At 35.1% G+C, this 14,219-nt stretch overlaps 1 protein-coding gene and 1 pseudogene across 1 annotated transcript; one reads left to right on the forward strand and one right to left on the reverse strand.

The window, feature by feature from the left end:
• Positions 1–6,410: 6,410 nt before the first annotated feature.
• LOC118975947 (gamma-soluble NSF attachment protein-like) lies at positions 6,411–7,326 on the reverse strand (annotated as a pseudogene).
• Positions 7,327–8,536: 1,210 nt separating this feature from the next.
• On the forward strand, positions 8,537–9,483 carry LOC118975913 (olfactory receptor 6C70-like). Its single transcript, XM_037030145.1, has one exon. It carries the CDS (start codon positions 8,537–8,539, stop codon positions 9,473–9,475), a length of 939 nt encoding a protein of 312 aa, XP_036886040.1. The 3' UTR covers positions 9,476–9,483.
• The last annotated feature ends 4,736 nt before the right edge of the window (positions 9,484–14,219 follow it).

Raw genomic sequence — 14,219 nt, forward strand, 5'->3', positions numbered from 1 at the left:
GTGCCCTCTGCTCCCCTACAGAGCTCCTTTTCCACAGGCTTGGAGGACAGGAAGGACCAGAGAAGTCATTCACTTGGACAGGACATCAGATGACTCAGACACCAGCTTCCCATCACAGGTCTCAATCTTTTTCACAACTACCATCTTGGAGGAGCTGCTGCTGGTGCAGCTGAAGGAGCCAGAGCTCCTGTCAGAGCCCATGCCGGCCTGGAAGCCCAGGCCATAGCTGAGGTTCCTGTAAGCCAGGCTCAGTCAACCTCAGTAGCTGGTTGTCTTGGTATTTTCTTTATTTTTATTATTTACACTATTACAGATGTCCAATTCCTCCCCTGACTTTGTCCACCTCCACACAATCCTCACCCCTACTTCTCTCAGGCCACCACCACACTTATCTCTGCCATGGGTTATGTACATATGTTCTTTGGCCATCCCTTCATCTTGTTGGTTTCAAATTATTAAAAAGGAGTGAATGACTCTCTATAAGAAATCTAAGGGGATAGTATCCTTAAGGAGAAATAGGAAAGATGAAAAAATATTCAATAGTGCCTACACCAGTTGGCCACATTTCAAGCTAATCAACTCAGCTAGGATAAATTTTAGGAATGTTTCCAAAGTGGGATTAGCTGGACATGCCTAAATTATTCTGGTATTAAAAGAGAGAGTTTTATCAGAGATCTTTGTTATCCAAGGCATAGATACTACCATATGTTCAGATATACTTGATAGAAAAATTGCATTATTGAAATAGTCACTCTTTAGGTCTGTGATTTTAATGAATTTGAGAAGTTGCTTTACATTAATTTTCCTACCAAAAAACCTAAATATTGATTTCCAATAAGTATATTTGGCTTTCATTGTAGTTGATTCTCATGCAATCTAGAGAAAAAGAAGAAAGATACCAACATATACTGCCAATGGTAAGTAAAATAGTAGTGTTACTTTTTTTTCAAAAATTTAAGAATAATTACAAATACCACCTAAATTACATACAAATACACAGCAGTGATTTTAATGTGATATTTTATTAGGGCTCTTTGAATAAAACATTAATTATTTCTCATTTGCTATTTTACATATCCTCAATGCAAGAGCATGCATTTTTGATGTGTGCACTTGTACCTGTCTTTCTAATACATTAGTGTTTAAACCAGACACCACTATGTAGAATGGTAGAGAGAAAATTGTAATTATTTTACTGCTCTCTCTATAAAAACAGCCAGAACAACCCTAGAAATTGATAAAAAATAACAAGCTTGGAGGATTTTTTTCTAGAGAATTGCCTTCACATGTTTTGCTACAGTTTTAAAAGTAGAAGAAAAAGTAGCTCTTTTGGAAGTGCTAATTTTAATCAACATTTTGAGCAATGACTACTTATCACTGATAATAATTGATTGCCAAATCTGCACTGGTTGTAGAACACATATCTGTTTCATGGTTTAAAAGTACTCTGACACCAATATTGAACCTTTAGGAATATTCCATGTGTTTAGTATAAAAAGTGGAAGTTTGAATAAGGACATATTAAAAAAGAACAGGGCCAAATGAAAATAAGATAAAAAAAGAAAGATGTAGATTCATCATGGTTCTATAAAACCAATCATTTCCATCAATAGACTAGAGGTAATTCACTGGGGAATTAAAATAAGAGGAGAAGAAATATGCTAAAAATGTAAAATGAAAAACTATGATTTGCTAAAGAAATATAATTGTTAATCTAAATAATGTAGGCTTTGTGAATTCAGAACAGGCAAAAACATTGATTGGGAAAATTTAATTAATATAAAAGAATGTAATTTAAATACTTTTTTAAAAAGAAGAAAAAGTTGTATGCTATATGACATAATTATCTTTTTTTCTGTCAGGGCTTATGGTCTAAGTTTATTTAGAAATAGCTTACCTGTTTTGCAAATAGAAAACTAAGATTCCTGAGGTTAAGAACAAAGTGAAGCACATCATTAGATTTATTTTAGTTGAAAATATGACTCTAAAATATTTGGCAATCAGTGCTCTGAATTCACTAATATATATATTTTTTGGTTTTATAAATTAGAGAAGTTTAAAAAAATTTTTAAAGTTTTAGTTTTTATTGGATGATGTCTTGATAAGATGTTAACAATGAGTGAATTTTTATGAGAAATATAAATGCACTATGATTCAATATTTCACTAAAAGTAGTATTAATGACTATTTTTATGTATTTGCATAAATCACACCTAATGTACCATATTAGACATTATAAAATGGGCTTAATTTGTATGAACCTTTTTGTGATTTTGTATCTAAAACTTTTCTAGAATATTTAAAATGAGAATATGGATTCATCAATGTCCTCATTTAAAAAAGTAATTATCTGAATGAATAAATTATTTAAAGAATTCTTATGCTAATCATTTAGATTATTTTCTATTTTCACTCTTCAAGTATGCCATGTCATATAGCTTATGTGTAATATGGATATTAAATTGTTTTTTGCAAAAGGTAAATTTTCCATTATATATTCTAAACATTTCTTTTCTCCTTAGAAATTTATTTAGTCTATTCACATTACTGAACTCTCTTATTTTTATAATAGTTTCAGGTCAATTAACCCACTCAGATCATTACAAAGTGAATCAACTCTTTTTAGCAATCAAGGATTTAAGTTAATTTTATAATTTATAGTTTCTCTTTCTAATCTTGTTTAATGGGTTAGAGATTTTAGGATACTGCTGAACAATAGGGATCATCAGCATCTTTGTGTTGGTCTGATTCCAGTAAAAAAAAATCTGTTGGGACTCAGTAATTATTAATGTCCACCCATAGCCCTCCTATTGTCAGAAACATTGCTATGAGTTAATCAAAGAATCCATATCTGACATTGAAGTATGAAGTGATATCCTCTAGGAGACTGCTACACACTTGGGGTTTTTCTGTGTGCTGGTCTCTTCACTAATTATTAGGTAATTAGTAGACATTGATGTATTCTGTGAGTATCTCATTTAATAGCTATAACTGAGATCAAAATGACTTTTCTTTTTATCAATGAAAGTTTAAAATGAGGACATTAATTTTCTCAAGACCATATAACTAGTAATGTGATAGAGTAAAATTTGCAAAAAGATCTTTTTTTATTCTAAACTCTGAACTTAGCCATATTACATTGTTTCTTATGTTTTTATTTTCATGTGTGATACTTTAAAAGAATCATTCTTAGACAATGAAAGGTGAGTCTAAACTTTTAACCTTAAAAGTGGATTATTTGTCTCATTAGCCATTGATATGTTTTTGTTTCTCAGATAACTAGATACATAACTAGATTTTGTGTGGATTAGCTATTTTAAATCCAGTTACTAATTCCTAACCAGTCTCACAATTGGGACATTTTGGCTCTGTTATTCACTCTTTCATTATTGGCCATTCTAGATTCTGAAAACCTGTAATTACAAACATAAAATACAAGCAGAAAATACTTGTTTTATCCAAATCATCACACTCTTTCTTTGACAGTACTTCCTTGGATTAAGAGCCACTGATTAGTTAAATGAGTCATTTGCTGGGGCCATGAGGACATAGGCAATGTGTCGAGAAAACAGATTCTTCACTGACACAGAGGTGCACCTGGAAAACAGGTGTGGGTTCAGGATACCTGTAAATGGGTGGAGATTGTGAAGAGATGTAATGCATTTTCTGCATTTTTTCTTTTAATTATTTTTATTTGTTTTTGAACCTCAAGTTTTTTTTAATGTAGGAATGAGATAGATTTAAGATTTCAACTTAACGTCATAATTCTAAATCAGTTACTCAGTTATACATTTCAAGTTGCAGTTGTAAGATTATCAGTCTAATAGACCAACTTCTCTTAAACTTGCACATGCTTTTTATTTTAATAGTATACACATACGTTTGTTTTAATAATAACTTCAAGTGTGCTGAAAGTTGCAAAAGTTCATACATTTTGTTTCATTGGCTTTGTCATTCTCTTTTTCATGGTGTGTGTGTGTGTGTCTGGTTTTTTACCTGAGTTATTTTTGAGAGTCAGTTACAGACTTTGTGTACCCCTTTTCCTAAACACTTCAGTGAGTATTTTCCTAAGAACAAGGACATAATTTTCTTTTTATAGTTTCAGATTTTGTTTTCATAATTATTTTCTCATAGGAGCAATAATGTGCATTTCCATAACAACACATTTAATATTCTACTCATCAAAGGGCTGGAAAAAGTAGAAGTAAAGCATAAATACTGTACTCTGCATTTATACAAATAAACTCAATACATTAAATACATTTTGTAGGCTGACTGTACTTGCAGTATAACAGAACTCTGAGAATTAGATTCTGAGCATGTTCATGCTGAGTTCCACTTTGGTGAAAGTAAGGACAATGTTTCCTTTTGTAACAGGAGTTCTCCACTCTGACTGTTCTCTGAAAGTAAAGACTTATGTAAATGGAAAAATCAAATGCATAAATGTGAAACCAGTGTGGTACACTTGTATAGGACTTTCATGTTGTTTAAGGTCACTTGCATTGCTGCTGCAGAAGGCACTGAATCACTTCTCATTTTTGTTTAATATGTGAGAAAAGAGTCAAAGTAAGAAATAATTTCAAGGCTGCAATGGATAATACGGTCTATGAACAAATGGTGTAAAGTATCTTTTTAAAAAAATATTTTATTTATTTATTTATTTATTTATTTATTTGTTTATTTAGAGAGAGGGGAAGGGAAGTAGAAAGAGAGGGAAAGAAACATCAATGTGTGGTTGCCTCTCACATGGTCCCCACTGGGGACTGGGCCCGCAACCCAGGCATTTGCCCTGATTGGGAATCGAACCGTGACCCTTTGGTTTGCAGCCTGTGCTCAATCCACTGAGCTACACCAGCCAGGGCAAATGGTGCAAAATATCTTGTAAGTGTGGCCGTGTCTGTTTAACCAGATCATTAATTAGCTCAAATGAGCATTAATACAAGACTCTGGAAGTTTCTCCCTGGACCTAACGGGTACGAGTTTGAAATATTAATATGTCATTAAATACAACTGCCTAAATACAGTTTTAGTAAAACTGTTTAAAGTTAATCTCCAAACAATGATTGAAAATTAGCTGCTACCAATTAGCTAGCAAAATTATGCAAGCAATTTAAGGATGAAAACATCAAATTGATTAGTGTTTTGATTCAGTGTTTCTATAAAAATTTTTATCCTGATACCCACCTACCCCAAGCACACAAATGAGGATGTCATACTGTCTAAACTCTCTAACTGAACCATCTGTGACTAAAACCACTTCTGGTAATCTACTTAGTGTTTTCAGGAAGTCTAGCAAAACTAAGCTCACTGAACTTGCAACAGTAGCACTCTATGAGGAGAGGGACAGGGTGCAAACAAACAGGAAACTGCTCTAGGCTGCATCTGCCTGCAAAATGCACACTGCTGGTGTTTGGAGCTTCTTTCAAATTAATAGATTAGGAGATGCATCTAAACCACATTGGGTGAAAAAGGAATGCTTCAGAATAACCTTTCAGGTAATTCCTATAAAGAATCAAGATATTGGCAGCATAGTACTGTAAATGTAAGTACTTCAAAAACAGTCCTCTCATTTGGGCTGAAATTTGGTGGTATGCAGCATTTCCTGTGTCATGTTACTGGCCTGTTGCAACTCTAAATGAATCAAATTATTTTGAAAGAAAAAATGTATATATAAATTGATGGAAGCATTGCCTCTTTGTTAGAGTATATAAAAAGGTCCCCATTAGTTCCTGTTCAGTGAAGAACCGTGTGGTTTGGAGACAGTCACTATGTTGTTTTTTGTTTGTTTGTTTTGTTTTGTTTTGTTTTTGGTGTGAAAAATACCCATATTTCACAGAGAATTGAAGACATTTATAGAAGCACTTCCATATGCTACCTTCAGAACTTTCAAACTTCAGATACATCTTTTATTGGACTAAATGATATTGTAAAGCTTAAAATAGCTTCCTATCCCAATCTTGCCTCTGAAAAGATTTAATGTAATAATTTAAATGTAGCTAATGTTACAGGAAATAAATTTCCTTTTCAAAACATAACAAACATTTATAATACTATTTTTTAACTAGTAAGCCTTTAATTTAGCAGCAAATATCAAATTAAATGCAAGAAAAATTCTCTAACAAAAAGATTACAGGAAAAAGAATATGCCTTTGTCCCTTTTTGTTTGGAACATAATTTGTCTAGAATTTGGTTTGCAAACTTCAAAATCAACTGCATTAAAATGTGACAGTGCTTTTTCTGTTAATTCCTTCTGATGTCTTTAGAAAGAAAAAAATCATTCACAAGTAGTGGGTATAATGGGTGATTTGGGGAAATGATAACTAAAAAATTAGTCTTTCTTAGCATTCAAAGTCATGACTGGAAGGCAGTCTGGATGCCCTTAGACAAGTTCCAAGTCAGTGAATGGCACATCAGGATTTTCCCTTCTTTCTGTAAAGCTTAGCATAGCCCTCCTGTAATTCATCTTCAACTTCCTCTGCAGACGTGGCAGTGGTGCCTTCAGGCTTGGCCTGTGGTGTTGCTGTTGCTGCTTTCTCCTTGATTCCCCCTCCTGGAACCATCAAATTCAGGCCTGGCTTAGCATAATCATTGCCCATGTATTTGAAAAGGGGCGAGTTGCAGACCTCTGACACTTGATCTTGGTTTTGTTGGTCATATCCTTTAAGAAGCTGCTCCAGTACAGCACAGTCTTCACTGCCATGAAAACTTGGAACGCTGTAGCTCTCCCTGACACGTCTTTCTGCAGCCACAGAGTTATTTCTGCAGAGATGAACTAAGACTTGAGGGATTGTTTTCTTACAAGTTGGAAACTTCTCAATTTCCTAATAAATATTTTTTACTTTTTCAACAGAGAGTGCTGCCTCATCAAACCTTGTGTCCTTGTACTAGGAGTCCAGAAACTTTTCCTAGTAATTCAACTGCCTGACATAAACGTTCCTCATTTTCAAACCCATTAGCTGTCTTCTGATAAAACTGTATAGACCTTTTCTGGATCTACATTTTCTATAAGCTTTCCAGCTCCCTCCAATTCTACGGTTGGTGTGTCTGGGGTGTCATTTTCTCTATACATCATGTTGGCTTTCTCGATCAGCTGAACAGCCCCTGGTAGTTTCTGCATCTCCTTCAACATCGTGCCTGCTTGCTCTTAAGCTTTGGCAGCCTGAAAAAGAGCCCTGTTGTTCTCATGGGCAACTGCTTCTCTCACACAGGTTTCTTTTGCTTGCTAAAACTGTTTGGCATTTTAAAAAGCTACAGCTGCTTTTCCATATTCAGAAGGAGCACTGTCATAATCTAGCTTCCACTTTAAAAAACCACTGTTCAGAAATTTCTCAGCTTTGGTGAGGAGCTGCAGCCCATTTATCTTCTGAGCCACCATCTCCACTGTACCAGACCTAGAAAGCAGGACATAATCTTATAGTATAGATACAATACTATTCAAATCAGGAAATTTAACATTGATATAATGCTACACCCACTTTATGGCCCATGTTGAAGTTTATGTAATTTTTAATTTTTATGGTGTCAGTTGCATATGCCCAATGTTGAAGCCCTAAATAAATTATTATTTTTTTTGGTAAATGTGTCCATATCTACATTATGTGCAGTTTTAATCTTTTCTTAGACTCAGTTAGTAGTTATTTTGTTGTGATATTACAATCTTATGTCTTTTTCTTGGTCACTTCCTATGTATTTATTAGTAGTTTATAGAGAAGTTGTAAGAAGCTACAATGGGTGTTGAGAAAATGTCACTTCAATATGAAATCAAAAGTTTTAGAATTTNATACTATTCAAATCAGGAAATTTAACATTGATATAATGCTACACCCACTTTATGGCCCATGTTGAAGTTTATGTAATTTTTAATTTTTATGGTGTCAGTTGCATATGCCCAATGTTGAAGCCCTAAATAAATTATTATTTTTTTTGGTAAATGTGTCCATATCTACATTATATGCAGTTTTAATCTTTTCTTAGACTCAGTTAGTAGTTATTTTGTTGTGATATTACAATCTTATGTCTTTTTCTTGGTCGCTTCCTATGTATTTATTAGTAGTTTATAGAGAAGTTGTAAGAAGCTACAATGGGTGTTAAGAAAATGTCACTTCAATATGAAATCAAAAGTTTTAGAATTTATTTGTAGATCTGAATTCATTATGTACTGGTATAATTTTATTTTAATGAAGTTCGTGAAAAATGAATGGATTATTTTTTAATTCCAAATCAAGATTTTATCTAATTTATATTACAAATGAAAACATTTTGAATTAGTTACAAATGACTAAAAGTTTGTAAGTAAGGAGGAAAAGGCCAAATTATTATGGGTTTCGCTGGTTGGGTTGATTTCAATGGCTTTATAAAGTAGTTTTGGTTGCACAGTGTTAGGTCATGTCTTTAGCATCACAGAGCATTACCTCATAAATGGATGTGTTTGCGAGTGTGGGTCTATTTATGTATCATTTACTGGGTATAAAACTACTCATGTAGTTTCTTATTTTTGTATCTTTTTATTCCTAGAATTTGAAATCTCAAAAGAGAAATGAAGAACCATACAAAACAGAGAGAGTTTATTCTTCTGGGACTGACAGATAACCCTCAGTTACAGATTGTAATTTTTTTATTTCTACTTCTGAATTACCTGCTGAGCATGATAGGAAACTTAACCATTATTGCCCTCTCACAAATGGATCCCCATCTCAAGACCCCAATGTATTTCTTCCTCCAAAATTTCTCTTTTCTGGAAATATCATTCACAAGTGCTTGCATCCCCAGATTCCTAAACACCATTGTAACCAAGGAAAAGACCATTTCTTATAGTGGTTGCATATCTCAGTTATTTTTTTACTTTTTCTTGGGGGCTGCAGAGTTTTTCCTTTTGGCGGTTATGTCCTATGACCGCTATGTTGCCATCTGCAAACCTTTGCATTACACAGCCATCATGTGCAGCAGAGTTTGTCACCAGCTTGTACTCAGTTCTTGGGCAACTGGACTCTTGGTGATTTTCCCACTATTGAGTTTTATTCTTAACCTGGATTTCTGTGCTTCAAATATCATTGACCATTTCATTTGTGACATTTCTCCTGTCCTGCAACTTTCTTGCTCAGACACACATTTGCTAGAACTGATTACGTTTTTCTTAGCTGTGATAACCCTCCTTGTCACCTTGTTAGTAGTAATCCTTTCTTACTCCTACATCATCAAGACAATCCTAAGATTCCCTTCAGCTCAGCAAAAGAAAAAAGCCTTTTCTACCTGCTCTTCTCACATGATTGTTATAACCATCACTTATGGAAGTTGTATATTCATCTATATAAAGCCATCAGCAAATGAAAGAATCACTCTAAGCAAAGGAGTAGCTGTGCTCAATACTTCAATTGCTCCTTTGTTGAACCCATTCATTTATACTCTAAGAAACCAGCAAGTTAAACAAGCCTTCAAAAATGTGTTTAGAAAGACATTTTATGCTTTAGACAAGTAATACTATTTATTGAAATAATTAACATAAAAACATAAAAGGAACATGGAACAAAACCTATTTTGACTCTTCTAGTTTAAGAATCAATCTCTAATATTTAGTTTGGTGGATCACTTTACTAAAGCTTAGAAACTCTTTCACTTTATGAATTTAACCTTCTGCTCTTCAAAGCGAAACCTTACCATGTATAGACATAAGAACGTATGCTCAGCATCACTAGCCATCAGAGAGATGCAAATTAAAACCACAGTGAGAAACCGCTTCACAATGGTCAGAATGGACATTATAACCAAATTAACAAACAACAAATATTGAAGAGGATGTGGAGAAAAAAGAACCTTAGTGCACTGTTGGTGAGAATGCAGACTCGTGCAGGCGCTGTGAAAAATGGTATTGAATTTCCTCAGAAAACTAAAAACAGAACTGACTTTTTCCCCAGCCATACCACTGCTGATTATACCCTAAGAATCCTGAAACACCAATTCAAGAGAATCTGTGTAACCCAATGTTCATAGCAGCACAACTTAAAATAGCCAAGTGCTGGAAATGATAGGGGACTCAAGAATCGGACAATTTTAGTTTAAGGTAAATAGTTAATAAGCCTAGTAAGTAATGCATATGCTAAAGCTATTGTTTCAGGAACTGCAGGTATGGCCCGCCCTGGCTCCCCAGAGCCTCCTGGGGCACAGCTAAAGACCACTGCCTGGGGCACGGCTGGAGATATCTGAGTCACTGTGTTCCAGGGAGAGGCAGACTACCACCAGAGACAGCTAATGGGGCAGGGCAAGAATTCTGCAGTTTTTAATCTAATTTTCCCTGAATTTAAAAACCCCACACCACACTTTGTTCTCTTTTATGAAAAGGCTGGCTTAAAAGGAAATATAAGATGGTCTCTCAGGGTATGAATCTGCCATCTTCTCAGATTGCTGGCCATGGGGATAAAGCACTCATAAACATTCAATTCCTGTCTCTGCTTATTGGATCTGGTAGGTGACAGGCAGCATGAAAGCCAACTTTTCTGGTTTTAGAAACAGCCTAAGTGTCCATCAGTAAATGTAAAATGTAAAATGTAAAAAGTAAATGTGTGGATCAAAAAACTGTGGTATATTTACATAATGGAGTACTATGCATCAGAAAGAAAGAAGGATTTCTTAGCCTTTGCGACAGCAGGTATGGAACTGAACAATATGCTTAGTGAAATAAACCAGGCAGTGAAAGACAAATTCCATGTAATCTTACTTATATGTAGAACCCAATCAACAAAAGAAACAAGTGAACAAAATAGAACCAGAGACATGGAAATAAAGAACAAACTGACAGTGATCAGAGGGAGGTGGGACTGGGATAATGGGGAAAGGAGAAGGGTCAAGTCAAGGAGCATGTATAAAGGAACTATGGACATGGACAACAGGAGGGAGGATTGAATGTGGAAGGTGGGGGTGGAAAGGGCAGGGGAGAGCAATGGGGGAAAAATGGGGACAACTGTAATTGAACAATAAAAAATATGAAAGTGCAAAATTTATTTCCTCTAAAAGCATGTGAGAATAAAATGAATGAAAGGTTTTAATTGTATTATAGAATATAAGTTCTTGGAGAGCTGTAATTGATAATATAAGTATACCATGTTTTATTTAAAAGACATGTTCTTTGAAATCCTCAGATGAATAATTTTGTCATTATTAAATATGCTTAAAATGCTTCAAGAGACCTTATACTTCAAAAGAATAATTTAGAGAATTATTTTGCAATCTTTTAAAAAATTTAATCTTTATTATAACTTTTCCTATTACCATTTAATCCCTTTATATACTCCTTCCCTCAGCAATCACCACACTATTGTCCGTGTCCATGAGTCCTGTTTCTTTTTTGCTCAATCCCTCTCCACCTCTTCCCTGCCATCCCAGTAGCTGTCATCCTGTTCTCCATCTATGAATCTGTCCCCATTTTCTTTGTTAGTTTGGTTTGTTCATTAGAGTCCACATATGAGTGAAATCATGCGGTATTTGTCTCTCTCTGATTGGCTTATTTCACTTAGCATAATGTTCTTCATGTTCATTGATAGTGTCAAAAAGGGTAAAACTTTCTTATTTTTTTATAGCTGAGTAGTATTCCATTGTATAAATGTCCCACATTTAGATGTAAATGTGGTACATCAATAGATGAGTTGTTTATCCAGTCATCTACTGATGGACCCTTTGGCTGCTTCCATATCCTGGTGATTGTAAATAACGTTGCAGTGAACATAGGAGTGTCTGGATTGAATTAGTGAATTAGTGTTTTGGGTTCCTTCAGATATATTCCCAGAAGTGGGATCACTGGGTCTAAAAGCAGGTCCATTTAAAAATATTTGAGGTATCTCCATACTGCTTTCCACAGTTGCTGCACCAGTCTGCATTCCCACCAACAGTGCAAGAGGATTCCCCTTCCTCCACATCCTCACCAGCACTTGTTTGTTGATTTATCGATGATAGGCATTCTGGCAAATGAGAAATGATATCTCATTGTGGTTTTAATTTTCTGATGATTAGTGACATCGAGAATCTTTTTTTGTATTTTTAATTGATTATGCTATTACAGTTTTCCCAATTTCCTCCCTTATTCTCTCTCCTGCCCCCCAACCCTCCAGCATCCCCCTGCTTAATTCATGTCCATGGGTTGTAGATATGAATTCTTTGAGTCCTCTGTTTCCTATACCATTTTTAATCTCTCCCTGGCTATTTTATGCCTACTAATTATACTTCTTCCCTGTACCTTTTCCCTGCTATCCTTCCCTTCCTCCTCCCAACTAAAAGTTTTCTATGTGATGTCCATTTCTCTGATTCTTTTCCTGTTACTGTTGTTTGCTTAGTTTTTGTTTTCATTGTTTTTCTTTCCTTTTAGGTTCATTTGTTGATAGTTGTGTTTGCTGTCATTTTATTGTTCATAGTTTTGATTTTCTTTTTCTTATATAAGTCCCTTTAACATTTCATATAATAATGGCTTGGTGATGATGAACCCTTTAACTTGACCTTATCTGAGAAGCACTCTATCTGCCCTTCCATTCTAAATGAAAGCTTTGCTGGATAGAGTAATCTTGGATGTAGGTCCTTGCCTTTCATGACTTCAGATACTTTTTTCCAGCCCCTTCTTACCTGTGAAGTTTCTTTTGAGAGATCAGCTGATAGTCTTATGGACACTCCTTTGTAGGTAACCTCTCCTTTCCCCTTGCCTCTTTTAGGAGTCTCTCCTTATCTTTAATATTGGGTAACTTAATGATGATGTGCCTTGGTGTGTTCTTTGGGTCCAACTTCTTTGGGACTCTCTGGGCTTCCTGGACTCCCTAGAAGTCTATTTCCTTTGCCAGACTGGGGAAGTTTTCCTTCATTATTTGTTCAAATAAGTTTTCAATTTCTTGCTGTTGTTCTTCTCCTTCTTGCACCCCTATAATTTGGATATTGGAATGTTTTAGGCTGTCCCAGGGGTTTGTAAATCTCTCTTCACTTTTTTGAATTCTTGTTTCTTCATTCTGTTCTGGTTGGATGTTTATTTTTCCCTTTTGTTCCAAATCATTGTTTTGAGTCTGGATTTCCTTCCTGTCACTGTTAGCTCCCTGAATATTTTGCTTTATTTCATTTTGGGTATATTTCATTTGATTTTTCATTTTTTTGGCCAAGCTCAATCAGATCTGTGAGCATTTTTATTACCAGGGCTTTAAATTCTCCATTGGATAGGTTGGTTATCTCCTCATCACTTAGTTCTCTTTCTGAGTTTTGCTCTCTTCTTTCATTGGGGCCATATTTCTTTGTATTGGCACAGCTAGAAGTTGTAAGGGGTCAGGGCCTTAGCTATTCACCCCAGCAGGGAAACCCTCTATGCTGCATTTCATGCTGTCTGTGGGGAATGGGCCAGAGAAGGAACAATGCTGCTCACCTGCTGGTCTCTAGAGCATTTTCCAATGGATTTTTGTGTGAGACTAGGAGTTTCTCCCACTGCAGCAACAGTCATAGACCACAGTCAGCTCTGAGGCTCAGTTTTGCTTTCAGCCAGCCCTTCCCACCTGGTCCACTGCCTTGCCTCGGTTTTTCTGAGCCAGTCTGGCCAGTGCAGTCCACTGACTTACTGGTCTGGTTGTCCTGATTTTTTCTTTAATTCTTTGGTTGTCAGTGTTCCATACAGTTTAAAATTTTGGTGCTTCAGGTTACTTATTGATTTTAGATAGGTTGTTATCCTACTTTTTGGTTGTGAGAGGATGTGAAGGGTTTCTACCTATGCCTCCATCTTGGCCGAAACTTGAGAATCTTTTCATATGTCTAATGACCATCAGTTTGTCCTCTTTGGAGATGTATCTGTTTAGGTCATTTGCCCATTTTTTTAATTGGCTTGTTTGTTTTTTTGGTATTGAGTTTTGTAAGTTCTTATAAACTTTAGATATTAACTTCTTATAAGATCTATCAGCAAATATGTTCTGACATTCTGTGGGTTGTCTATTTTGTTGATTTCTTTTGCTGTGCAAAAACTTTTTAGTTTGATGTAGTCCCATGTGTTCATTTTTCTTTTGTTTCTCTTGCCTGGGGAGATATATCTGACAAAATACTGCTATAAGCAATTTATGAGATTTTACTGCCTGTTTTCTTCTATGATTTTTATGGTTTTGGGTCTAACATTTAAGTCTTTGATCCATTTTGAGTTTATTTTTGTGTGTGGTGTAAGAAGGTGGTCTGGTTTAATTTTTCTGCCCATATGTGTCCAATTTTTCAACACCATTAAT

The sequence above is a fragment of the Sturnira hondurensis genome, unplaced genomic scaffold (assembly GCF_014824575.4).
Source record: "Sturnira hondurensis isolate 20B ecotype Veracruz unplaced genomic scaffold, ASM1482457v3 Scaffold0020601, whole genome shotgun sequence".
In the NCBI taxonomy this organism is placed as follows: domain Eukaryota; kingdom Metazoa; phylum Chordata; class Mammalia; order Chiroptera; family Phyllostomidae; genus Sturnira; species Sturnira hondurensis.